The following is a 25,394-nucleotide window of genomic DNA, read 5'->3' on the forward strand; positions in this document are numbered from 1 at the left end:
TGTTTCTTGTTAGTCCTTAACACTGACTTCTGAAGAAAGGCGTGGCACAAGCAGTCTCTTTTATAATCAGGAGAGGATCTTAATGAGCATCAGCTGAGTGTAATCACTTCTTGTAATTACGCCGTTGTTCTTGACGCCGAGTAGCCTTTCGACGGCATGCATTTCGGAACAACTCACAGGTGTTTTCTGGATCACTCACTCTTGTCTCCTCCACACTGATCCAAGGCTCAGACGCCACCTGGTGGCAACCAGTCTCTCCTCATTCTGCTCGGAGTCAGAACCCTGTCCAGGGTCCTCTACCTCCTCCAGGGCTGACTCATAAGACCCCTCGCTGTCGGAGTCTGGCGGCAGCTCCAATGGCTCCTGCCAGGCCACAACAGTTCACTATGAGTTCATTGTGGGAAATAGCTTATTTAACTTTTTGGGATTGGTGGGATTATTTAAAGACCAGTAACCATTCCAGTGACTTTCTTAAAGACAAAGAAATACTTGGATTATTAGATTAGGTTATTAATTATAATAATTAAGATAATACAATATAATACAGTTTAGCAAATGATGTATTTCACAAATAAGGTTTCAGAATGCTCCTAATCATGTGAGATGCTTAAGTCTCATGACTTTTTTTCATCCCTAAATGTAAAATCTTATTACATTATTATAAAACAATTCACTAGAATATATTATAATTGCAGTTTTGGTTTTCCCTAAGCAAAGTTTTCTATAATGATAAAATACTGTTTTATATATCTCTGTAATGACAAAGTTGGAGATGCTTGGAAAGATATCAAATTTCACCTACATATTGTCTTCTTTCTTCCTTTGATTTTAGAACTAGATGAATCCACCGTGTTTGTACTTGGAGCAGTATTGTACAAAAATTTAGAGCTTATTTTGCCTACCTTAAGGTAAGTGATGACTGTAAGGGACAGTTCAAATCAGGGGTGAAATTCAGTAGGTTCTTACAGGTTCTGGAGAACCGGTAGCGGAAATTTTGAGTAGTCCATAGAACTGGCAAATACTAACTTTTGCTGGCCCCAGAGTGGGGTGGGAATGGAGATTTTGCAATATCCTTTCCCCAGGAGTGGGGAGGGAATGGGAATTTTGCAGTATCCTTCCCCTGGATGTGTCCTGTAGAAACAGGCAGGAATGAAATATAAGACTTTATTTCTGATTTTTGTCTAAAGAAGGAACAACTAACCTGTTTTGAGTTCTACATCAAGTGTGTTGTATGCTTTCCTTGATTTTCCCATTGACCTTCAATAGCAGAACTGAAGAAAAATTTCTCCAGTTTTGTTTTCCTAGGTCTGGCAACAGGGTGGACTGAAGAAGCATAGTGAGGCAACAACATTCGGACATCTAGAACAGATGATATTTTTTGTGTGTGTCTTCAATTTCTGCAATCCCTTATCTTTAGCCAGATTGGCAAGGATTTTTGATATTTGATGTCCAAATCACTTGGATCACATAAGATTGCACTGCTCCAGCAGGCCGGGGGGCTTGTGAAACATCCAGCCCCACGGAAATTGTGAATGTTGTGTTTTTTAAAGTGTTGTCTTTGTCTTTGTCTATTTATCTCCTTTCCCTGTCTATTGTGAGCCGCCCGGAGTCCTTCGGGAGTGGGAGGCATACAAGACAAATCAAATCAAATCAAATCAATACTATCTGGAGGAGTCAGCAAGAGATAAGACAGCAATGGGAGAAGGCAGAAGCTTGTAATAGGAAGAGGAGATACTCCTCATGGGTGAACCAAATTGCTTTCTTTAGTTCAATACAAGTAATGGGGAAGAAGAAAAAGGTGATCAGGGCTTTCTCTAATGAAAAGAGGAATGGTTAAGAATTAGGAGGAATGAGAGAATGAGTCTCTATGCGTATGTAGGAGAGAGAGAGAAAGGAAGAGCTGTAGAACAGTTTCAATCTGTCAGCTGAAATTAAAGCATACCAGTAAGTGTTAAGGCATAGTGTCTTAAGTGTAGATCGGTGTAGGTATTTATAGATGCAAACATGCTTTTATCTGTGCAACATAAGTGCTTCGATAATGACTAGATATTAACCTAAAGACAAAAAATAAAAAGACAGATGACGCCATTATTAGATAAGATATAGATATATTTCAACTCCACACATTTATTTCATACAAAAGCTACTAGATGTCCTAAGCATATTGAAGGGAGGGGAATCTACTCTCAGTGAGTAATAATAGTGCCTCTTCTTAAGTGCATTATTATGTAATTAGGCGCAATGTTATGTCAAGATTTAGTTACAGCTGAGTAAGTATAACTGAAAAGTTTGGCTTCTCACCTTGATGGAGAAAAACTGCAACCATTGGCTACTAGACATTTATCAAAAAAACGTTCCATAGAAATCAAAAGGAGATTTGTTCAGAGACTGACAGGGCAGTTTTTGTTCAGTCTATATTACACTGCTTCACACTGCTTGTATTGGCACTGTCAAGCACAAACACAAATGAAACCAGAGAAGAATGAAAAACAAGGGGACATCCCGGAAGCCCTCTATACACAGCAAGAAGTAAGAGAGGGTACTTAGTTGAAGCTTTGTATCTTCTCTTTCTCCTTCCTCTGGCGAAGTCTTCACATCAACAGCTTTGTATGGGACAAGATACTACATATGCAGAGTGAGGGGAAAAACACTAGTGAAGAGAATTGGTAGACAGTGGAAGAATGTTTCACTCTTCCCCAGCTGTCAAAAGTCTGTTAGGACCACAAAACAATATGTTTTGCTCTCAGTCAGGCTTTGAGGAATTAAAAAAAGGGGGGGATTTGGACAGTAAAAAGGGATTAAAGATCTTTATTTGCCCACTAATTCTCCCATGGATTTTATCTTTCTAGTGCTGCATTACTTATGAGCACTTAATAGAGAAGTTTACATATGAAAGAAATTCTACCAACAGCATAACTATTTTAACTCTTGGGGTATTGTATATGATTTAACAGCATTGCTGAAGGCAAATGGGTCTTCTGATTGGAAGTTTATCTCAACCCCCTCATATATCCTCCTACGTTCAATCAACAAGATGCAAATGTAATAAAAGAGAATGTAAAAAAAAATATTGTTTAAAATGTAAAGTTTACTCCATGATTCAGGAGCATTTGAACATTTTGTATAAATAGGAGTATTTTCTCAGATTCACTCTCTAGATCTTACAAGACAAAGTTGCTTTGATGCATGCTTTGCCTTCCAAATAAGTGCTTGTTAAATGTTCATTTAATTAATGGTAATTAATTAAATTAGTTATCAGGTACATAACAAGATTTAGTTAATGAGTTATACCAAATCAAGTTTGTCAAAAGGCCATCACTTTTCATCTATAAAAAACTCTTTGGTTCTGAAAAATTAACTTTTTTAATATGTTAGTTTTGATAAAGATAAAGCAGCTTTTCATCCCACTGTGTTTATAGCATGATTCTTTCATGCACAGAAAATCAGCTGTTCATAAGCTGTGTGTTGGATTTTCAGTATAATTGTCTGATTAATAACATACTTTGAGAAGTCAATGGCAGCTTGATCAAATGGTAATACCATGACAACAGTTTCCCTGTGCAAAACTTTTTCTACACGTACAATTGTTGGCAGCATAGGATCAAGTACCAATTCTCTTTGGTACACATGCATTTAATACACTGATTTTAGTGCCACAAAGAAATATGAGGTGTACCCTCATCAAACAGGGAAAGATATCATACTGTCCTAATGTAGAAATTAGACCATTGGTTCCCAACATGGGGCCATGTCCCACACTGGGGCAATTTGATTTTTAATGGGGGCAATTTGAACCTTGTTTAAACCTTTTAGGGTTCCTCTGTGTGAGTAGAATTCACTTTTTGAGTAAAGGAAGAAGAATATGTCACGGGGGGGGGGGGGGACATCAGGATTTTAGAGATGCTTAGGTGGGGCATGGACCAAAAAGTTGGGAACCACTGAACTGGATGCTTAAAGAAAGGTATTCTTCCATTGTTTTCCTGTGCATGTTGAGGACTTTGGCTGGTGTTGTTCTGCAAATACCATCCATCTCAAAGGTGAAGCTGATTGCATGAACAAGAAAAGGTTTTGTTTTAGAAGTTGCATCCTAGCTATATAATCAGATTTGTCTGATTGTCATCTTATGGGGTTCTTGGGGCCATCTGAGCTTGTTTTATTGCAGATGATGTGACCTACTTTAATAATGAAACAAACAAACAAAAAAAACCAGCCAACCTCAGAACGCACCAAGGACCCCACAGTTCAGTCCTGAGCTACAAATATGTCTTCCATCGTTATCATTTTTATTGTCATATTGGCATCATACAAAAACATTCATACCTGGATGTCTTTGTATTTTTTGATGAAATATCTTCCTCTTCTGGTCATCTTGATCTGTCTTCATTTGTATTCCCAATAATGTTTATTTTTTTTAAATTTTTGTGGGTTTGTTTTTGATAAGTCTTGATAAATAAATTGCATTTTTAATCTTTCAAGAAAAAAACTAAACCTCACACAGTATATGTCTTAACATATTCCTTACCTAAATATAACCTATGCCCTTCATTTCCCTTAAGAAAAAGACACGCTGAGTTTAATTATTTTCCTGCATAAATAATCACAATATTAGTCCTTCTTAAAAAGTGGCTTCTTTGGGCAGCAAAGAGTCCTTCATCACGTCTCTGTGTGATTTTGTCAATAAGACTAATTTATCGGAGTGTGGCATAGCATAAATGTTCTTGCCAACACATTATTGCTCTCTTTGATTTTGTTTTTGCAGTCAATCTAGATTTGTTTCCTGTTTGATGCCCTTTCATGCCGGAAGTGTTTTGAAACATTTCACAAAGTCACAAACAATAAATAAACAAGATCTCCTCCAGAAAAAAAAAATTTTTTTGTTTAAAAGCAGACGATACTATTTTTTTGTATATTAGCATTCTATCTGTAGGGATATTAGCTCCAAAGAGATTGTGATTATTCAGTTATAAGACTTGATATAATGCATAAATGCACATTTTTTTTCGTTTACTGAATTGGAACAAATGTGATAGAAGCTTTAAAGCTTAATTGGACAGTTTTACATCTTGAATAATACACAATATGAAATCTGTATGGCAGGATTTCAATATGCTGTTGGGTATTTATCGTGAGCCTCTGTGGTGCATTGTAAGACAATTTCCACGCTGTAGAAAAAGATACAGGTTTAGTACTTAATAAAAATAAATAAAACCAGCAGATGGCAGCACCTAGCCGACCTTAGGTCATCTAAAAAATAATAATATTAATAACTAGGAAAGATTGGGCCTTGATTAATACTTAGAAGGCTACAGAAACACTTCAGTAGGTGAATTTCATTTCTCAGTAGAGTTTTCAGATGCTGTTAAGTTTAGCAACACAAACCTTCTGTGAGGCAAAATGCTTGTTCTTAATTATCCAAGCTCCACATTTAAGCTGAAATATATAGCAAAAAGAAGTTCATCTTGCGTTGTTTTTTTCCATGAAAACACTGCATTAACTGTCAACTGGTAACTTTCGGGAAGCTCAGGAACCTGCCTTGTATTTTCCAGCTGAAAAGAAATTGCCCACTTGAGCTATACAAGTGACAGCTATTAAATAAAACGTTGCTTCTAAAGATTGCATTGCGATATGGAAATTATCCATTGACTTTATCATAATGGAGTTCAGTTTCATGAGGTACACACAATTTATTGAATAGCCTAACTGCACAGGGAAGAGAACATCATTCCTGCAGTTAGGAATTTGGCAGAGGAGGTGAGGTATTTATAAAAGGCATTTTACTCCAGTCCTCATGCCCAGTCCATTCATTTTTTAATTCATATTGGAATCATATGCCTTGATTCTAGTTTTAGAAATTTATTAATTTAATCAATTTATATGCCTTCCCATCTTGCAAAGGTGACTTTTGTGGCTAACAACTCATTAAAAGAATAAAAAGAAAACAGTGGAATAAAAATATCAGTAAGGGTCAGTAAGAACTATAGAGAGAATTTCTCAACATATCCTCCATTTCAGTGGTGGGTTTCAAAAAAATTTTGAACCTACTCTCTGGGTGTGGCCTCCTTTGTGGGAGTGGCTTGCCGCCCATGTGACCCGATGGGAGTGGCTTGCTGCCCATGTGACCAGATTTGAAGATGCCGATGACACTTGTCAGAACCACCTTAAATTACCTCACACACAGCACTGGCATGCATAAGAATATGATGTAAACTTGTTTTTTAAAAGGCATCTTTGGTTTGCGTTAAAACAACTTCACGGAATGTTCTGATTGCACCGCAAACGCAGTAGTCATCCTTACCTTTCACAGAGGCACTGGGTTTTATAAATAGGAGCATGATAGTGTAGAATAATCATATCCAAGGACCAGTGGTGGGTTTCAAAAAAATTTGGAACCTCTTCTGTAGGTGTGGCCTGCTTTCCGGGTCCACTGGTGGAACCTCTTCTAACCGGTTCGGTAGATTTGACGAACCGGCTCTACGAAATAGGTGCGAACTGGTAGGAACCCACCTCTGCTCCATTTAGGAATATCAAAGAATGGACACTTTAAATATTTCTTCCTTTGTACTAAAGTCTCATTATCTTTCCTTCTCTTATGGGAAAGGTATCCTTTAGTAATGCCTACCTCTAAGCATCCAAGCAAGGTAATATAATGGCCTGAGGGCAAACTAACTCAGATGACCTAGCAGGTCAAGACTATTCACCTTTAAAACTCCTTTAAAAGTGAAGGGCTTGACAATTGACACCTAGACCCAAAGCCAAAATCTCATATGTCTCCTAGTGAATTTGATGACAATTAGGTCAAGTCAGGGGTGGGTTTCTCGCCCCGTTCCAACCGGATCGGTTGGAACGAGGCAGGCGGCGTCCTCACGCACGCACGCGGCGGTGCGTGCGCACACGCGGCGTCCTCGCGCGCACACGCGGCGTCCTCGCGCGCACACACGGCGTCCGTGTGCACGCGCGCGGCACACACGTGCGTACTAGCGTCTGCGCGATGCTCCAGCTGCTCCTGGAGGATCGCGCAGGCGTTCTGCGCATGCGTGGAAAGCGTGAAATTCGAAAAAACCGGGTAAGGAGTGGGCGCGGGTGTGCGGGCGCGCGCGGGTGCGGGGGGGGCTTTGCCGTTCCCGGAAGTTACTTACTTCCGGGTTCGGCGACCAACCGGATCGCAGGGACCGGTGCGAACCGGTCGAAACCCAGCCCTGGGTCAAGTCCTGACCTTAGGAATCTTAGAGGGAAATACTTTGATCACAAGTGTAGTGTGAATTCACTGCTATTTGTTTTTGTTTTTAATACCGAAGTAGCTCATAGATGGCACAAAATTACATTCAAATCCCTCATGTTATTGATGAGAAAAGCAGAGTCGGTTACCTCTGGAACATCTCTCCCACCCCCCTGTCATTCTTATGAATGTTTTTCAATAGATATTCAGCAAAATGGCCATACCAGAGCTTTACAAAAAATTGTGCTTTGTCTAGAACAAATCTCAGGTTTACCAGAAGATTAATGAGTTTATAGGCTTGTGAATATTTATGTTGTGAATCGGTTTTGTTTTTTTTAAATCAATAAATTTTACTTAGAAAAAGGCACTTGGATCAGCAGGAAGGGTGTCCTTATTCCTGGATGTATTTGACAGCATTTTTTATAATTTCTTTGGAGGAAAATTGATTTAAATTCCCTTTTAGCTAGCCACGTTTAAAAAAATCGCAGTTTCTCTTTGCTTAATTACATCGACTTGTAGTTTTAGTGATTGTTGTGTTTTTAATTGTTGTTTTTTTTCCCCTCCAGAAATTATACAGTTATTAACTCCAAAATCATTGTGGTCACCATACGACCTGAACCCAGAACATCAGATTCCTTTCTAGAGATAGAATTAGCTCACCTGGCAAACGTAAGTATTTCTGCTTATTTTTCAATTGGCTGAAGATTTTAAACAAATAACATAAAGAATTGTTTTAACTCCAGTCAATTTTAGCTCACGTTTTTTTTTCCCCATTGATTTTGTAGTCCGTGGCTACTTTTATGTAATTAGAAGCAATATGTATGCAGTACGAACAGAAAGGACTCACTCAAACGACAAATTCATTTTATTTTAGATGCAAAAGCATGACGATTTCCATAGCACTGAATGCCTAAATAGTTAGAGCCAAGGTGGCGCAGTGGTTAAATGCAGCACTGCAGGCTACTGCTAGATCAGCAGGTCAGCGGTTCAAATCTCACCGGCTCAGGGTTGACTCAGCCTTCCATCCTTCCGAGGTGGGTAAAATGAGGACCCAGATTGTTGGGGGCAATATGCTGACTCTCTGTAAAACCGCTTAGAGAGGCCTGAAAGGCCTATGAAGCGGTATATAAGTCCACTGCTATTGCTATTGCTAGTTCCCATGCATTGTTAAACTGCTCTAAACTGGGTACTTGAGAGACCGCCTGCTGCCAATTACCTCCACCAGACCGATTAGATCGCACAGACTAGGCCTCCTCCGAATTCCATCCGCCGGCCAGTGTCGACTGGCGACTACCCGGAGGAAGGCCTTCTCTGTTGCTGCTCCGACCCTCTGGAACGAACTCCCCGTGGAGATTCGCACCCTCACCACCCTCCCGGCCTTCCGCATAGCACTTAAAACCTGGCTGTTCCGACAGGCCTGGGGCTAAAGAATCGTTGCCCCTATCTCGAATGGTATGATTGTTGCATTTTTAATTATGTATTGTTTTGTGTTGTTGTCAATGGTCTGTATCCCCCTTCCCTTGTTTGAGTTGTGAGCCGCCCTGAGTCCCTTACAGGGAAAAGGGCGGCATACAAATGAAATAAAACTCTAAACTCTAAACTCTTTATAAACTCTAGGAAATCTCCAATATGGTGCATTTATTTAATTTTTATTTCAATGACTAAAATATTTAAACTGCCCAATTCCAGAAGCTCTGTGGCATAGAGTTAAAAATACTATAGGTAGAGTCTTTTATTAAGTTTATTAAGTGGCTGTTCAAAGTTACAACAGCACTGGAAAAAATAACTTATGACAATTTCCCACACTTAGCACCGTTGCACTATTCTCATGGTTAGATGATCAAAATTCAGATGATTGGCAACTGACTCATTTTTATGATAGTCACAGTGTCCCGGGGTCATGTGATCACCTTTTGCGACCTTCTGACAAGCAACGTCAGTGTCAAAACAGATTCACTTAACAACCATGTTACTAACTTATAATTGCAATTCACTTAACAACTGTGGCGAGAAAGATCGTAAAATGGGGCAAGACTCACTTAACAAATGTTTCGCTTAGCAACAGAAATTTTGGGTTCAATTGAGGTTGTGGACCACCTGTACTTCAAGAAGAGCCAGCAGATGTTTAGACTGTTTTGGGCACTTGTTGTCTACTTAATCAAGTCGTTCCCAAAAACCTGGGATAGGAAATGTAGTTAGTTGAAAGCATACAAGATTTTGCCACTGGATGTAAACTGTTCCAAGTAAAGCTGCCTTTTGCAATTGACTGGTGGTGATTTTATCAAGGTTCAAGGTTCAAGGTTCATTTTATTTATATGCCGCCCTATTCCTGGCGGGACTCAGGGTGGCGCACAAACCCAAGGAGGGGAAGGGAAACACAAAAACTACAACAAAATGTACAGGGCATTTAAAGCAACCAACAGCCACACGATTCGAGAGGGGAAGGGAACTCATTGACCCCAGGCCTGCCGACACAGCCAGGTTTTAACAGCTTTTCGGAAGGCCTGGAGAGAGGTGAGGGTCCGAATCTCTGCGGGGAGCTTGTTCCAAAGGGCCGGAGCCGCCACAGAGAAGGCCCTCCCCCAGGTAGTGGCCAGATGACATTGGCTAGTAGACGGAACCCGTAGGAGGCCTAATCTGTGTGATCTAATGGGTCTTTGGGAGGTAATTGGCAGCAGGCGGTCTCTCAAGTACCCAGGTCCAATACCATGAAGGGCTTTATAATGACGACTAGCACCTTGAAGCGTATCTGGAGACCAATCGTGCAGCTCGCGGAGGATAGGTGTAACGTGGGTGTACCGACGTGCATCCACAATTGCTCGCGCGGCTGCATTCTGGATGAGCTGAAGTCTCCGAATGCTCTTCAAGGGCTGCCCCATGATATTCAAGTGGGGCTCCAGATATTTTGTGATTGCACCCATGGCACCTATTAGTATTCCTACTACCTTTTCTTTCCTTTGTCGCAGTCATTATGCTTGTATTTTCATGTCTTTGTATTTTCTCCAGTTCTTCTCTTCTGCTGCCTCCAGGTGATGCCACATTTCTTATTGACAGTTGTTAAGTCTAGGATGTTATATGGCATGTGCTTTAGGGTTTTTAAGGGTTGATTAATTGGAATAGCTAGAATTTCAATACATGGCCAACATCCCCACTGAAATAATGGTTCATAAAATTAACTTTTTTATTGGGCCGTATCCTAAAATTTGAAGAGATCAATATAAAGAGTAAACAAATGTAGATCTTGCCTTGGAAAAGGAACGGTGAAGGAGAAAAGACTATTCAGTTCTGATAAAAATTGGATGCCATGCAGTGGTGGGCTTCAAAAATTGTTCAAACCTACTCTGTGGGTGTGGTCTCCTTTGTGGGAGTGGCTTGCCGCCCATGTGACCGGATGGGAGTGGCTTGCCGCCCATGTGACCGGATATGAAGATGCCGATGACACTTGTCAGAATCACCTTAAATTACCTCACACACAGCACTGGCATGCATAAGAATAGGATGTAAACTTGTTTTTTAAAAGGCATCTTTGGTTTGGGTTAAGACAACTTCAACACATGCAATGTTCTGATTGCACCACAAACGCAGTAGTCATCCTTACCTTTCACAGAGGCACTGAGTTTTATAAATATGAGCATGATAGTGTAGAATAATCATTTCTAAGGACCAGTGGTGGGTTTCAAAAATTTTTGGAACCTCTTCTGTAGGTGTGGCCTGCTTTCCGGGTCCACTGGTGGAACCTCTTCCAACCGGTTCGGTAGATTGATGAACCGGTTCTACCGAATAGGTGCCAATCTTAATGATGTCAGAAATTCTGATAGGCCTTCAAGATTCTGTTATTATCTCTCACAACACTGAAGAAAATTTCTGGAATTTCTGCTGCTTTTTTTTTGTCTCTTGAGATTACATAATGCATAACTTGGAGGGGCCAAAAGAGTCACTTCAAAAATCAATAAATAGGAGTGGAGGTTGTAATTACAGGTAGTAATCAACTTACATATTTCTTTAGTGACCATTCAAAGTTATAACGGCACTGACTTAGAGCAATAGCACTTAGACTTATATACCGCTCGATGGTGTTTTATGCCACTCTCTGAGTGGTTTACAGAGTCAGCGTATTGCCCCCCCCCAAAAAAAAATCTGGGATCTAATTTTACCGACTTCGTGAGGATGGAAGGCTGAGTCAACCTTGAGCCAGTCACGATCGAACGTCAGGATATAGGCAGTTTTTGTTTGCAATACTGCATTCTGACCAATGCACCACCATGGCTCAGTAATGACAGTTTTTCACACTTATGGCTATTGCAGCATTCCCATGATCACGCGGTCAAAAATCAGATGCTTGGCAACTGACTCATATTTATGAGCTAACGTGATGACCCATGACAACTTTCTGATAAGCAAAGTCTCATGGAGAAGCCGGATTTACTTAACAACTGTGTTACTAATTTAACAACCACAGTGATGTACTTAACAGCTGTGGCCAAAAAAGGTTGTAAAATGGGAGAAAACTTCCTTTAACAATTGTCTGGCTTAGCCACAGAAATGTTGGACTCAATTGTGATCATAAGCCAAGGAATACAGCAATAAGCAATTCAAATATTGTCACTAGAGTAATGTTTTATATATATATATATATATATATATATATATGTATGTATGTATGTATGTATGTATGTATGTATGTATGTATGTATATGTATATGTATATGTATGTATGTATGTGTATATGTGTATATATATATATATATATATATATATATATATATATATATATGTTATATTTATGCTGATAAATAAATAAAGGGAGACTAGTATAGATCTATTTCAAGCTATTTAGCTCTCATCAGCTAGCCATACCCATGCTTGGAATATTATTAAAATTACTGGGGCCAATAACAATTTGCAGAACAATGGCACAGTAATACCAAGGCCAGGGGAGAGTTAAGTGAACTTGAGCATGACCTCCAACAGGCCTTCTCCATCCCCCCCCCCTTTTATTATATTTTTCAGAAATATAGTGACGAAGCGTATGGCTTTTTGTCACACCTTGAAAATGCTTGTCAGTTTCATTCTGGCAGCACAAGATGAAAGGCATTAGTTGACGCTTGACTTCGTCCACTTTTATGCAATATTAATAATTATCGTGTTAGCCGAAGGACTGGAAATGCTGACAAGACAGAACGGCAGTAGCCTTATCAATAATATCTTAGAGGAAGTGTTGTTTTTCTTTTGGCTGGTTTTAGATCTGGTAACCTGAGATTTGAACTATGAAAGGGTAGAGAGTTTATTTAGGCAAAGAACTCCAGAAGCACTCCAAAGATCCACCAATATAAAAAGGGATAGTGCTAGCATTACATTAAAAACAAACTGCGTAATTGTTTGGAATTAGATCTTACATCTTTATGTAAAAGGGTTTAATATAGGGGTGTCAAACTCAGGTCGTCACGGCAGTGTGACATGACGTATCGGGACTTTTTTCCTCTTCTCTAAACCAGGTGTGACGGTGGCCAGCGTGTGATGCATCCGGCCCATGGGCCGGGAGTTTGACAGCCCTAGTTTAATAGAATTGTTAAATGTCTCATTTAATATATCTTAAGCCTTGATATTTTATCAATCATCTATCTATCTATCTATCTATCTATCTATCTATCTATCTATCTATCTATCTATCTGTCTCTATCTCTATCTCTATCTCTATCTCTATCTATCTATCTATCTATCTATCTATCTATCTATCATCTATCATCTATCTATCCTATCTATCATCTATCTCTAGCTATCTATCATCTGTCTGTCTCTCATCTCTCATCTATATCTATCTATCATCTATCATCTATCTATCTATCCTATATATCTCTATCATCTATCTCTAGCTATCTATCATCTGTCTGTCTCTCTCATCTCTCATCTATATCTATCTATCTATCTATCTATCTATCTATCTATCTATCTATCTATCTATCATCTATCATCTATCATCTATCTATCCTATCTATCATCTATCTCTAGCTATCTATCATCTGTCTGTCTCTCATCTCTCATCTATATCTATCTATCATCTATCATCTATCTATCTATCCTATATATCTCTATCATCTATCTCTAGCTATCTATCATCTGTCTGTCTCTCTCATCTCTCATCTATCTATCTATCTATCTATCTATCTATCTATCTATCTATCTATCTATCTATCTATCTATCTATATAAATTAGCACTGCCAGTTAATCAGTTTCTTTGTTTTTCAATGTGCTCATTTAATGGTTTCTTTTTTTACTTTTCCTCTACAATAATTCACCTAAATTTAAGACAAGATAGTAATTGTTGTAATTAAAATGGCTTTATCTTTGAACCCTGTAGTTAATTTTAATCAGGTGAAGGCAATTTTGCTTCAGCTGCAGACCTTGAATGTTGTACATTAATGGCTCACAAAGTACAGAAGTTAATTTTACCAATTTAATCATTTAATTATTTAATTATTTCTCCAACCAAGTAGTAAAATCCTGAACGTTTATTCAAATATTCTTTTCTCATATTGTGCTAATAACTGTACTTCATCCCATATGTGATTTAAATCTGTTCTATGTGGTTTAATGTGATGGTTATGATCAGATGAATATCAGGGCTTAAGATATTTTAAAAGTCATTGTTTTAGCGAGAATCTCGTTTAAGTGGAAAAAAGTCCTGAGGCAACTGGTTTCTGTGTGCAACGTTGTGTGTGTCCTAGTGTGAATGTTAAACCAGTGGGTTTTCTTTGAAGAACACCTACCTTTCTGGACGGCTCAACAATTTTGACACACCTATTCCTCCAAAAAGAAGAAATCAAAGTGAAGAATATTAATTTTTATAGTTCCTGGTGGTTGATTTTTGCACTTATTACCAGGATGCCCATGACAATTTCTAGTTTTACCAAAGCTGGACTTGAAATCAGAATTAAAAGTTAATCATGCTGCAATATAATTTCATGTTTCCAGCAACAGCTCACAGTACATTGCTTCAAACTATCAGCCAGGGTTTTTAAAAAATATATATATAGTTTTTTTTTTTCCAGAAAAATATAATCTTTTCATATTTTCTCTGAACATCCAATATCATTTTTTTCTGGACCCCCCGGGTCAAGAATGACCCCTGTAACACCACAGCTCTATGAGCTGCATTGGTTACCAGTATGCTTCCGGATAAAATTCAAGGTGTTCGTCATCACCTTTAAAGCTCTTCATGGCATGGGTTCAGGTTACTTGAAGGACCATCTCATCCCACTGGGATTGGCCTGTACCACTTATTCTGCCAGATGAGGTCCCGTCAACCTGATTATTATGGCTTTTGGGATCCAGGAGGAAGCTTTCTCTGGTTCTGGTGTTGCTCTTGCCCTCTGGAACATCTCCCCGCTCTCTGATGTGAGGTTGGCCCCAACCCTCCTGTTTTCGTAAGAGCTTAAAGTCCCGGCTCTGGGAAACAGCACCATGGAGATGGTTGACTGAATAATAATATAGTATTTTAACTATAGGTAAAGATAGAGGTTCCCCTCGCACATATGTGCTGGACATTCCTGACTCTAGGGAGTGGTGCTTATCTCTGTTTCAAAGCTGAAGAGCCAGCACTGTCTGAAGACATCTCTGTGGTCATGTGGCTGGCATGACTAAATGCCGAACACACATGGAACACTGTTACCTTCCCACCAAAGGTGGTTCCTATTTTTCCAGTTGCGTTTTTTATGTACTTTCAAACTGCTAGGTTGGCAGAAGCTGGGACAAGTAATGGGAGCTCACTTCACTATGCAGCCCTAGGGATTTGAACGTCCAAACTGCCAACCTCTCTGATTGAGAAGCTGACCATGTTAGCCACTGAGCCACCACATCCCTTTTATTTTAACTACATACATTATTTAAAATGGGCAAAATGTAATTGGATCTCCCTGGATCCAACTTAGCAAGGAAATGATTTCTTTTTCCAGTTTAGGTTTTTTTAAAGAACAATCTTATCTCCATAGTGCAGGCTAATATTTAAAGCTCGCAGTGTGAAAGAAGGGGAAAATTATACTACATTGTCAGTTTTAGTTAAGACTCATTTCTAGCTTAGACCCCTAATTGTATTACTTTCTGTTTATCTATTGTCAGAATGAACTGATTGGGTTCATAGCTCGTTTTCGTATATGCTAATGAAAAACTTATTAAAAATGTTAGTCTAGTTGGCTTTTGTCTGTATGCTGATTTGTCAGAGTAGCTTTTCCAAAGCAAGCACAGGGGAAAAAAAAGTCTCAACAACTTGAGTATATTGGGCATAAAGTGTGGCAAAGTGTTTTCATATTTGTTTTCAGCAGTCTAGATCAGACTGACCTGGACTTCAACCAGAAATGGATCATTCTATAAAAGTGTTTATACATAGCTTCCGGAGAGCTTTTTTTTTTTTCCTGATTTCTTCATAATGACAAAGTAAGTTGCTTCTATCTATCCACATGAAGGCCATCCTGAAGACCTTCTTCTATGACAACCAGAGTGGATATCCCTTAGGACCAGTGGTGGGTTTCAACAATTGTTCGAACCTACTCTGTGGGTGTGGCCTCCTTTGTGGGAGTGGTTTGCCGCCCATGTGACCGGATGGGAGTGGCTTGCCGCCCATGTGACCATGAAGATGCCGACGACACTTGTCAGAACCACCTTAAATTACCTCACACACAGCACTGGCATGCATCAGAATATGATGTAAACTTGTTTTTTGAAAGGCATCTTTGGTTTGCGTTAAAACAACTTCAACACACGCAATGTTCTGATTGCACCACAAACGCAGTAGTCATCCTCACCTTTCACAGAGGCACCGAGTTTTATAAATATGAGCATGATAGTGTAGAATAATCATATCCAAGGACCAGTGGTGGGTTTCAAAAATGTTTGGAACCTCTTCTGTAGGTGTGGCTGCTTTCTGGGTCCACTGGTGGAACCTCTTCTAACCGGTTTGGTAGATTTGACGAACTGGTTCTACGAATTGTTGCGAACTGGTAGGAACCCACTTCTGCTTAGGACCATGAACACTATATTTCACATTTAAAGGAGGAAGCGGAACCTGATTTTTCATGGAGTATTATATGTTTTAGTACAATAAATGAAGCAATAAAGTCAATGGAGACAAAAGGAAACAATCTTCAAATGGCAACACCGTTGAAACATGACAACTGGTTGGAAGATCATTTGTAAACTATGAAGCAATGTGCAGAAGATAAATTAGGATAACCTCATAGATCTCAAGACTAAGGACAGTGGTTCAGCAAGAATTTATGATTCTAACTATTCAGACAAAATAAAACAAAACTATATTGTACATGAACATGTGCAAATTAAACTTCTGGAATGAAGAGAAGCTTGGAATAATTGTCAATGGGTTTACAGAGCTAGGAATTTAATCCAGTTCTTATGGTCATTCAAATCTCAGAGTTCAGAATTCTTTGATATAAAATGCATGACTGACATATTCTCCCCCTCCCTCCCTCCCTCCCTCCCTCCCTCCCTCCCTCCCTCCCTCCCTCCCTCCCTCCCTCTCTCTCTCTCTCTCTCTCTCTCTCTCTCTCGTGTGTGTGTATAGATTATGAAGTTCATACAAAAATAAAGCAAGTTTCAGAAGGCTTGATGTCTGATACAGAATATCATGTTTATGTAATTTCCATTTTTATTTAGGACTGAATAGTTTTTGCCTCTGAGAAAAGAATATGTTTTAACGGATATTCTCCCACTTTTTCAGGGCACATTGAATCCCTATTGCGCATTATGGGATGATTCCAGAATGTAAGTAACAGATGTTTATTGCTCTTATTTGGGATTTATATTTCCCAATCACATCAATATCTAGGTAGACATTAAAAGGAATGATTATGATATGCAGAAATCTGTGCTAAACATGAACTTAAGTATATAATTATGGTGACATAGTGCTGTGCCAATTTCAAGACCATGTTTTTATATTATATATTGGCACTAGGTAATCGGTTATTTAATCAACACACCCACCTTCATCCTGGCATTGATTAGTTAATAATTTACTATTGTCCGGGGTCTCTGACAGCCTCTTGGTATGCATGGAAGTCTTTACAGAAACATATGATTCCAAGGATTAAATGCTTGTTTGTGTGGTTATTGCAAGAGATCATGTTACTAGGCAACATATTCTGAATACATTGTCAAATTTTTCGCTGACAAAGGATGTATATGTGTGTGTACATACAAAGTGTGTGTGTGTATGTTTGTGTATTAATTATTGTATTTGATGGAATGGAGCTTTTCTGTTGCTGCCCCGACCCTATGGAACGAGCTCCCCATGGAGATCCGCACCCTCACCACTATCCAGACCTTCCGCGCAGCCCTCAAGATCTGGCTCTCCCAGCAGGCCTGGGGATAGGCTCCTAATTACCCGCCCGAGTGTTTGTTTGATTGCTGAATGAAAGTTGGGTTTTATTATTTTTCTGTTGTTCACATATTGTTTTGTTTTGACCTTGCACTTCCCCTCCCCTGTGGTTGTAAGCCGCCCTGAGTCCCCTCAGGGAAAAGGGCGGCATATAAATCCCAATAAATACCTAAATACCTACCTAAAATTAATCATTTCAAAACTAATATTGTAGCAAAGATTAGCTGTGTCACTGTTCAAAAAAAAAACCAAAAGAATTTATATTGGTAAGAAATTGTACTGATATGATAAAGGAAATGTATGTGCATTTCTACTCTGTTGTATATTTACGGTCACCATCAGCCATGATTTTTTTTCCATGCATGATTAAATAGAGTCAATTGGACAATGTTTTCCTCATGAGGCCTATTTGGCTGCATTTCTAAGTACATTTACTATAGAGTAGTCCAAGTGAACATAGTAGGCTATATTTTTGACTAAGCAAAGATTGGAATTGTTATGCATACTGTTTTGAAAATATTCTCCATTAAAGCAGATGTTTTCAGTCAGGCACATGCAAGTTTGTGCCATAAGAAAATTAACATTGGGGGATACATTTTAATTAACTGTGCTCTGATCAAAGATTATGTGATTGTGCCCCTTGAGAATTCTAGGTATCCTTACTCTTCTTATTGCTTTACAAGAGTTTGAACCATTTTATCTGTCTGTCTGTCTATTATCTACCTACTTATCTAATTTACTGTATATAGCCACCCATCTCATAAGTGACTCTGCAGTGTACAAAAAAAACCCCAAATCCTAAAATCATTATTCTTGTAATCCTCTTTTTTTTGGGGGGGGGGGTAGTTTTGGTCAAAAACAACTCTTAAAAGGAAAATAAAGAAGGATTTTTAGTTTCTTCGGGCACTTTCTGAAGTTTTGTGCAAAGTATAGTGAAACACATATTTGTTCATCACATTATACAATGAATTATCTGTAAGCATTTCTTAAGGTCTCTCTGACATATGGGACTGTACATAATTATGCTTGTATTTTAGAGACTTCTCGTTCCCCATTATCAGGTATTCAAATATGGCTTCTCTATACTCCAGTGACAAACCTGCAAGTGTAAAAGAATCAATGCGAAGTAGATTTTAAGAGAAAGAATGAGATTGAACAAAAATAGCATTTATGCACTATTTTCCTTTGTGCAGGTAAACATTTCTGTGTCAGAAATGATTGCATCCCGCCAGTTTACTTGTTCTAAAAGCTGTGAACATTGAAGAAACATTTCAATCTTTTTGCACGTTTTATAATGATTAATCCATAGCACTCACCAGTATTTAAGGCAAAATCAGTGCTTCCCAAGGCATAGAATATGGTTAGAGTTCCCTGTATAGACCCATCCTAGTGTAACAGAAAGATTGTGTTAATCGAGGTAGGTCTCTGTTACAAGTGTGTTGCTCATGTCAGTGCTGTTGCACCTGGCTCCTTTTCATTTTTCATCCTTTCTCTGCCACATCGCAGAGGAAGGTCGTATTTTTCAGGAATGCATTTTTTAGGAATCTTCGAAAATGACTTATGGCAGGAAAGTACTTCAAATATCAGGTTCAGTAAAATATTTCAATGGTAGTTTTTATATGGCTGTTCCTAAAGCTGCTTAAAGATTTCCAATAATAGAAACAATTCAATGGGAGAGACATTAGTCAACAGAGACTAGAGTATGTGGGATCAGAAAAGATGGATGCTACCATTTGTTATGTGCCTGTAATTTACAACATGACTACCACCACTGCAGGTTGATGAAACAGTTCGTTTTCTTCTACTACCTTGGAGTTAAGCAGATCAGTTACAAGAGGTCAGAAAAGGATCCTTTTTCCTCCATCACATCTTGCTAATGCTTTTTCACTAAATTTGTGAATGTAGGGAAATAATCTTAGCAAAATTTGTTTTACGTTTCTGTACCATTTTTCCTCCGCATTAATCTCATGAATGAGTATTTTACTCTATTTGATTGACAGAATTTGTATTCTAAGACTGTAGGTCTTAAATTATAGTAAAAGTTCCCAATGTACTTGGAATGGGAGGATGTCTATTTTACTTTCATTTATTTATATTCCACATTGTCGGACTTGACAACTTAAACCTCTAAATAGAAATGATCCTTGGCTCCATTTGTTGAAAAAGGTATCGTTTATTAGAGGTCAAATGCATTGCAGTATTGCAAAGCCAGATCTGAGAATCATGTGCCAAACCCCTAAGTTCTACTTTTCCCTCCCTTAGCTATCTCCCATTGCCCACTCCAGTGTAACCAATCAGGTTCACACAAGATGCTTTCATAACGGTCCGTCCAAGCACATTTTGGCATGCTGCACCCTCCTTCTTCCAGCTGAGTGACCTTGAAGCAGCGCCTCAAGGAGATACAGCACTTACTTTCATATTCCCAAGAATCCCACATTTCATTCCCCTTCCCCACAGTTCATGGCAGTCTGTCATGTCATAAAAGGGAAGAACAAGCGAGCATAAGGTGGCAGCTGACATATTTTTGAACCACCTATCTCCCTCAGAGAAGGATTATGGGCAATGTACATTAAAGCATTGCATACATTTTATAAAAACTACACATATTGAAATATAATATGCAACATTGTGCTATTGAGATATTTATCTTGGATTCCGTTACCCATAGATAAGTTTAAATTCTATTATATACAGCATCACAATTTTCCATATATGGCAGACTGAAATTATGAACCACTCTTTAAAATTATATAAGCCTGGCTTATGTTTATGTCCTTGAAAAACAAAGACATTTTGGTTTGGTTATATTACAACTTGTTCCGGCCAGCTATTTGGTACAAATGCAGATCTAATTTATTATTAGTAAGAGTTTTTGCTTACTCATTGCTCTCTCCAAAAATTGCAGAAAGTATAAATTGTTTCTTGTGTAGAAGTTCCTGAATTGAACAGCTGTAACCCAAAGAGTTTGTGATATAGCTGAACAGCCATATTCACATCATATCACATTGAAAAACTGTGCTTTGTTATAAATCACACAACAATCAGAGTAAAGAATAACTGGGAGAAGATTATCCTTATTATTTTTTTTAAGATGTGACAGCAGTGAAGTTATCATGTTTTTCCATTCTCTTTACATCTCCAGGAAGACATTCAGTAAAACTTCAGATCAATGAAGGAACCGTCACATCTCAGTTTCAGAATACATTAGAACCACTAGAGGCTCGCAGTGACATCTTTGCAAGACATTTTGAGGATAAAGTAGTCAGAGTCCCTATGAACTTGGCATCTTCACTGACAAAATCTGCATAATTTAAACGAGAAGGGAATTTAAAAAAAAAATAAGATCTGAAAGCCTGAAGTAGGCTTGCCCTGTGGCCAATCAGATTCTAGCTCTTAGTGAATTAGATCTTAGAACTAAACAGTATTCCCTATCTTATATTCACATTGCTGTAGTAACATGCAAAGAAACAAAAATGAACAGCAGGTTGTTGCTTATGAAGCAGTTTCTCCAGCTGTTGCTGATTGCCTTTTGAGCCATACGGTACACATACAACCATAACTTCAATTCTTTTACAATGGGAATCATTACCTTTTCTTCTGTTCTCATTTTCATCTTTGCCACCAGGCCATCATTATGCTTCCACTGTTTCAGTTATAGTGGTCCATAGACTGTCCTTGCCATGCTTTGTAGGGTTACAACAGTGGTGGGATTCAAATTATTTAACAACCGGTTCTGTGCCCTAAGGACCATCTGGGTAGGTGGGGCTCGGTGGTCATGTGACTGGGTGGGCGTGGCCAACTCAAGGTCACTCAGGTCGATGGGTGCTTCACCTTACCTGTTACAATGGTAATAAGGGTTAACTGGAGAGGCAGTTTCTGTAAGCAGGGTTATAGGTTTATAGGTTTATTTCATTTATATGCCGCCCTATTCCCAGAGGGACTCTGGGCGGCTAACAAACCCAGGGGAGGGGGGTAATACAGACAAGGCAAAAACAACAGACAGGATACAGAGAAAATTTAAAAACAATCAACAGTCACACAATTCAAGCGGGGAAGGGAACTCATCAACCCCAGACCTGCCGGAACAGTCAGGTTTTAACGGCTTTACAGAAAGCCTGAAGGGAGGTGAGGATCCGGATCTCCGCGGGGAGTTCGTTCCAAAGGGCCGGAGCAGCCACAGAGAAGGCCCTCCTCCGGGTGGTCGCCAATCAACATTGGCCGGTAGATGGAATCCGGAGGAGGCCTAATCTGTGGGATCTGATGGGTCTTTGGGAGGTAATTGGCAGCAGGCAGTCTCTCAAGTACCCAGGTCCAATACCATGAAGGGCTTTATAAGTGATGACTAGCACCTTGAAGCGTATCCGGAGACCAATAGGCAGCCAGTGCAGCTCGTGGAGGATAGATGTAACGTGGGTGTACCGAGGTGCATCCACAATCGCTCGCGCGGCTGCATTCTGGACAAGCTGAAGTCTCTGAATGTTCTTCAGGGGCTGCCCCATGTAGAGCGCGTTGCAGTAGTCCAGTCTTGAGGTCACAAGGGCGTGAGTGACTGTTGCGAGAGCCTTCCGGTTCAGGTAGGGACGCAATTGGTGCACCAGGCGAACCTGGGCAAATGGCCCCCTGGGCAATAAGGATTAGGCTAGAAACAACACTAGAATATTTCCTTCCTGCCTTCCTTACAGGATTAGCCCTGTGAAGTGGAAAAAAACAAAAGGAGAATTCTTCCAACAACTGGTTCTCTGAACTACTTAGAAAGTTACCGACCGGTTCTCCCGAATAGGTGCGAACTGGCTGAATCCCACCACTGGGTTACAAACATAAGAAACAGCACAATCCCCATTTCATAGCTGCCTTGTTTCAGACTTTAACAAGGGAGAAACAGTAATACAGTACAGGTAGTCCTCAACTTACGACAATTTCATTTATTGACTGTTCAAAGTTACAACGGCACCGTAAGAAAATGTGACTTGTTCAAAGTTACAACCTTTGCGGCACCCCCAGGGTCATGTAACCACAATTCAGATGCTTAGCAACAGGTTCATATTTATGATAGTTGCAGTGTCCCGGGATCAACTTCTGGCAAAGTCAATCACTTAACAAATGTCTTACTTAACAACAGATATTTTTGCCTCAATTGTTGCCGTAAGTCAAGGGCTACCTGTTTGTCTCTATGGAACATTCTGTCTCCAGAGGTGACCCCCCACCCCTCTCCTGGCCTTTCAGAAAGGGGTGGAAACATGCAGGGGGTCCTACCAGTTTAACAACTGGTTCGCTGCGCATGCATGCGCAGTCTAAAGAATACTTACCTTCCGGATTTCTGTTTGGGAAGGAAAACAGCTGAGGTGCGGCAATCTGCTGTGCGACTCAGCGGAGAAGATAAAGGTAGGTAAAGTGCAGGGGTCAGCGGGCGGGCCCACTTGCTAGTGGGAACGAACCGGTTCACTCCCAGCTGATCTTCAGCGCTACCGGTTTGTCCAAACCGGTAAAATACCACCCCTAGAAATGTGGCCCCGCAGTCCTTCTTGGCGCTGCCAGAGGAGCACACAGCCATGGGGCTATTTAGCACTCTGAAAGCCCTCCTTTGCCTTTTAATTTTAACATTGATCTATGGCTCTTGTTAAATTTTAAATACTGTTTTTATGTCTTAGTGTTTTATTTGTATTCCTCCCAGGCTCCCTCTGTGGCTAAATAAGTAAGCAAGCAAGCAAGCAAGCAAACAAACAAATATATAAATACATTTCTGAGAAAAATGAACAATTCAGAAAGTTCCAAAGTTATCCTCAGGGCCATTCAAAGCCACATGTCAAAGCAAGCAGAGAAACAATGATATCTAATCTAATTATTGATGTGGGTTGTGTCTCTGGACTTTGTGCCTCTGACTATGGTGTTAAAAAAGAGTTATAATTTTTCAACCTGTAAACAGAAAACGGAGTAACCAAGAAAAAAATAATTGAGATGCGACCTAAACAGTTATGTAACAACACCAATTGGTACCTATAAGACAGTGGTGGGTTTCAAAAAAATTTTGAACCTACTCTGTGGGTGTGGTCTCCTTTGTGGGAGTGGCTTGCCAGCCATGTGACCTGGTGGGAGTGGCTTGCCGGCCATGTGTTCTCTCTCTCTCTCTCTCTCTCTCTCTCTCTCTCTCTTTCCTTCCTTTTGTCTCTCTGTCCCTTTTTCCTTTTTTTCTTTCATCTCTCTCACTTTTCTTTCTTTTTTTCTTTCTTTCTTTCTTTCTTCCTTTCTTTCTCTTTGTCTTTCTCTCTGTGTGTGAGTCTGTGTGTGTGTGTGTGTGTGTGTGTGTGTGTGTCAGTGGTGGGTTTCAAAAATGTTTGGAGCCTCTTCTGTAGGTGTGGCCTGCTTTCCGGGTCCACTGGTGGAACCTCTTCTAACCGGTTCGGTAGATTTGACGAACCGGTTCTACCGAACTGGTAGGAACCCACCTCTGCTATAAGAATGGCATGCACATGGCATGTACTTTCCTGTTGTTTGTATTATAGCATTTTGCTAGATCTGTCTTATTTTTTAGTCCAGATTTCGAGTGCACAACTTTGGGCCATCATGTGGATTTTTAGTGGCATGCTGATGCCAATTTTCCCTTGAAAATGGTTCCCCTTTAAAATAAATTTGATTTTATTTCAGCATGTTGCTATGTTCCTAGGTTAGTCACTTTCAAGTTTTCATAACCCAATGGCTATAATTTTGCCAGAATTGTCCGTCAATAAAAAAATTGTTAATATGGTTATTTCCTCTGTTTTTTAATTTTTTTTCTTTTCTATGGCATTAAAAATCATAATTTGGGAGCCAGCATAGTGTAGCAATTAAAATATTGGACTTTGACAAAGTTCAATTAATTACATTAATAATAAAGCTTATCTTTTGCACTCAGGATGACTTAACCTCAAAATTATGCTACGGAAAGCAAATTAAAAGGACCGCCATGTACACCATCTTGATTTCCCAGGAAAAAGGTGGCGAATAAATGTCATAACTGAGAGAAGTTCTGGAAATGAAAGTTATAACCAACATATCCTGTTCCCCTTGATACCAATTATGGGGGGGAAACTGTCCTAGAATTCATTTGGTATGGAAATATGGATGGAGTGAAGTTTTCAACCTTCATCACAGAGTTAGAACATAAACTCATTTGCTGAAAATAAAAATGGGTAAATTCAGGATCAATTAAAGGAACTACTTTAAACAAAGGGAAAATAGTGAACTTTTCAATACGTCATCTAATGACAGCTTGAAAAGGGGCTTAGATAGTCCTATCATTAAGTGATGGACAGCTTCCTTTAAATACTAAATGCTAAAAGCAAGACACTGAATGTATCTGTGGTCTTTATAGCACGTAGAAGACTGGACTAAATGGGCTTGAACCAGCAAGACTCAATAATCCATGTCATGGTTGTTCCAAAGGTGCTTTTCAAAATATAACTGGACTTTCTTTCTTCTCATCCAAGAAGCAGAACTGAAGAATGGATGAGAAGTGAAATATTTTCAAAGAAGAAACCAAGAAAGTCCAGTTGCCTTTTGAAAAGCACCTTTGGGACAGCAAGAGTCTCCTTCTATAAGAATTTTTTAATTTTATTTTATTTTGTTAATCCTGGGTCAAACATTGCAAGCTAACTTCTGCCCCGAACCATCGGGTTAATGCGTTATTTATCCTGAGAGTGAATTCTAACTTTTAGCAGAAATATATATTTGGGGACACAAGCGCCAGTTTCACCTAGTATTTAAGACAGCAAGCTAGAATCCGTGAGATTGTGGATTCTAGGCATGAAAGC

The 25,394-nt window shown here is 39.4% G+C and overlaps 1 protein-coding gene across 1 annotated transcript in view; it reads left to right on the forward strand.

Annotated features, from left to right (window-relative positions):
* Positions 1–25,394, forward strand: part of ADGRB3 (adhesion G protein-coupled receptor B3) — a 556,344-nt gene that overhangs the window by 277,651 nt on the left and 253,299 nt on the right. Inside the window, exons 13-15 of the mRNA XM_032214959.1 lie at positions 833–908; positions 7,783–7,885; positions 16,948–16,991. Coding sequence (XP_032070850.1) covers positions 833–908; positions 7,783–7,885; positions 16,948–16,991 — 223 coding nt within the window. The remainder of the gene's footprint in view (positions 1–832; positions 909–7,782; positions 7,886–16,947; positions 16,992–25,394) is intronic.

The sequence above is a fragment of the Thamnophis elegans genome, chromosome 4, assembly GCF_009769535.1.
Source record: "Thamnophis elegans isolate rThaEle1 chromosome 4, rThaEle1.pri, whole genome shotgun sequence".
Lineage (NCBI taxonomy): Eukaryota > Metazoa > Chordata > Lepidosauria > Squamata > Colubridae > Thamnophis > Thamnophis elegans.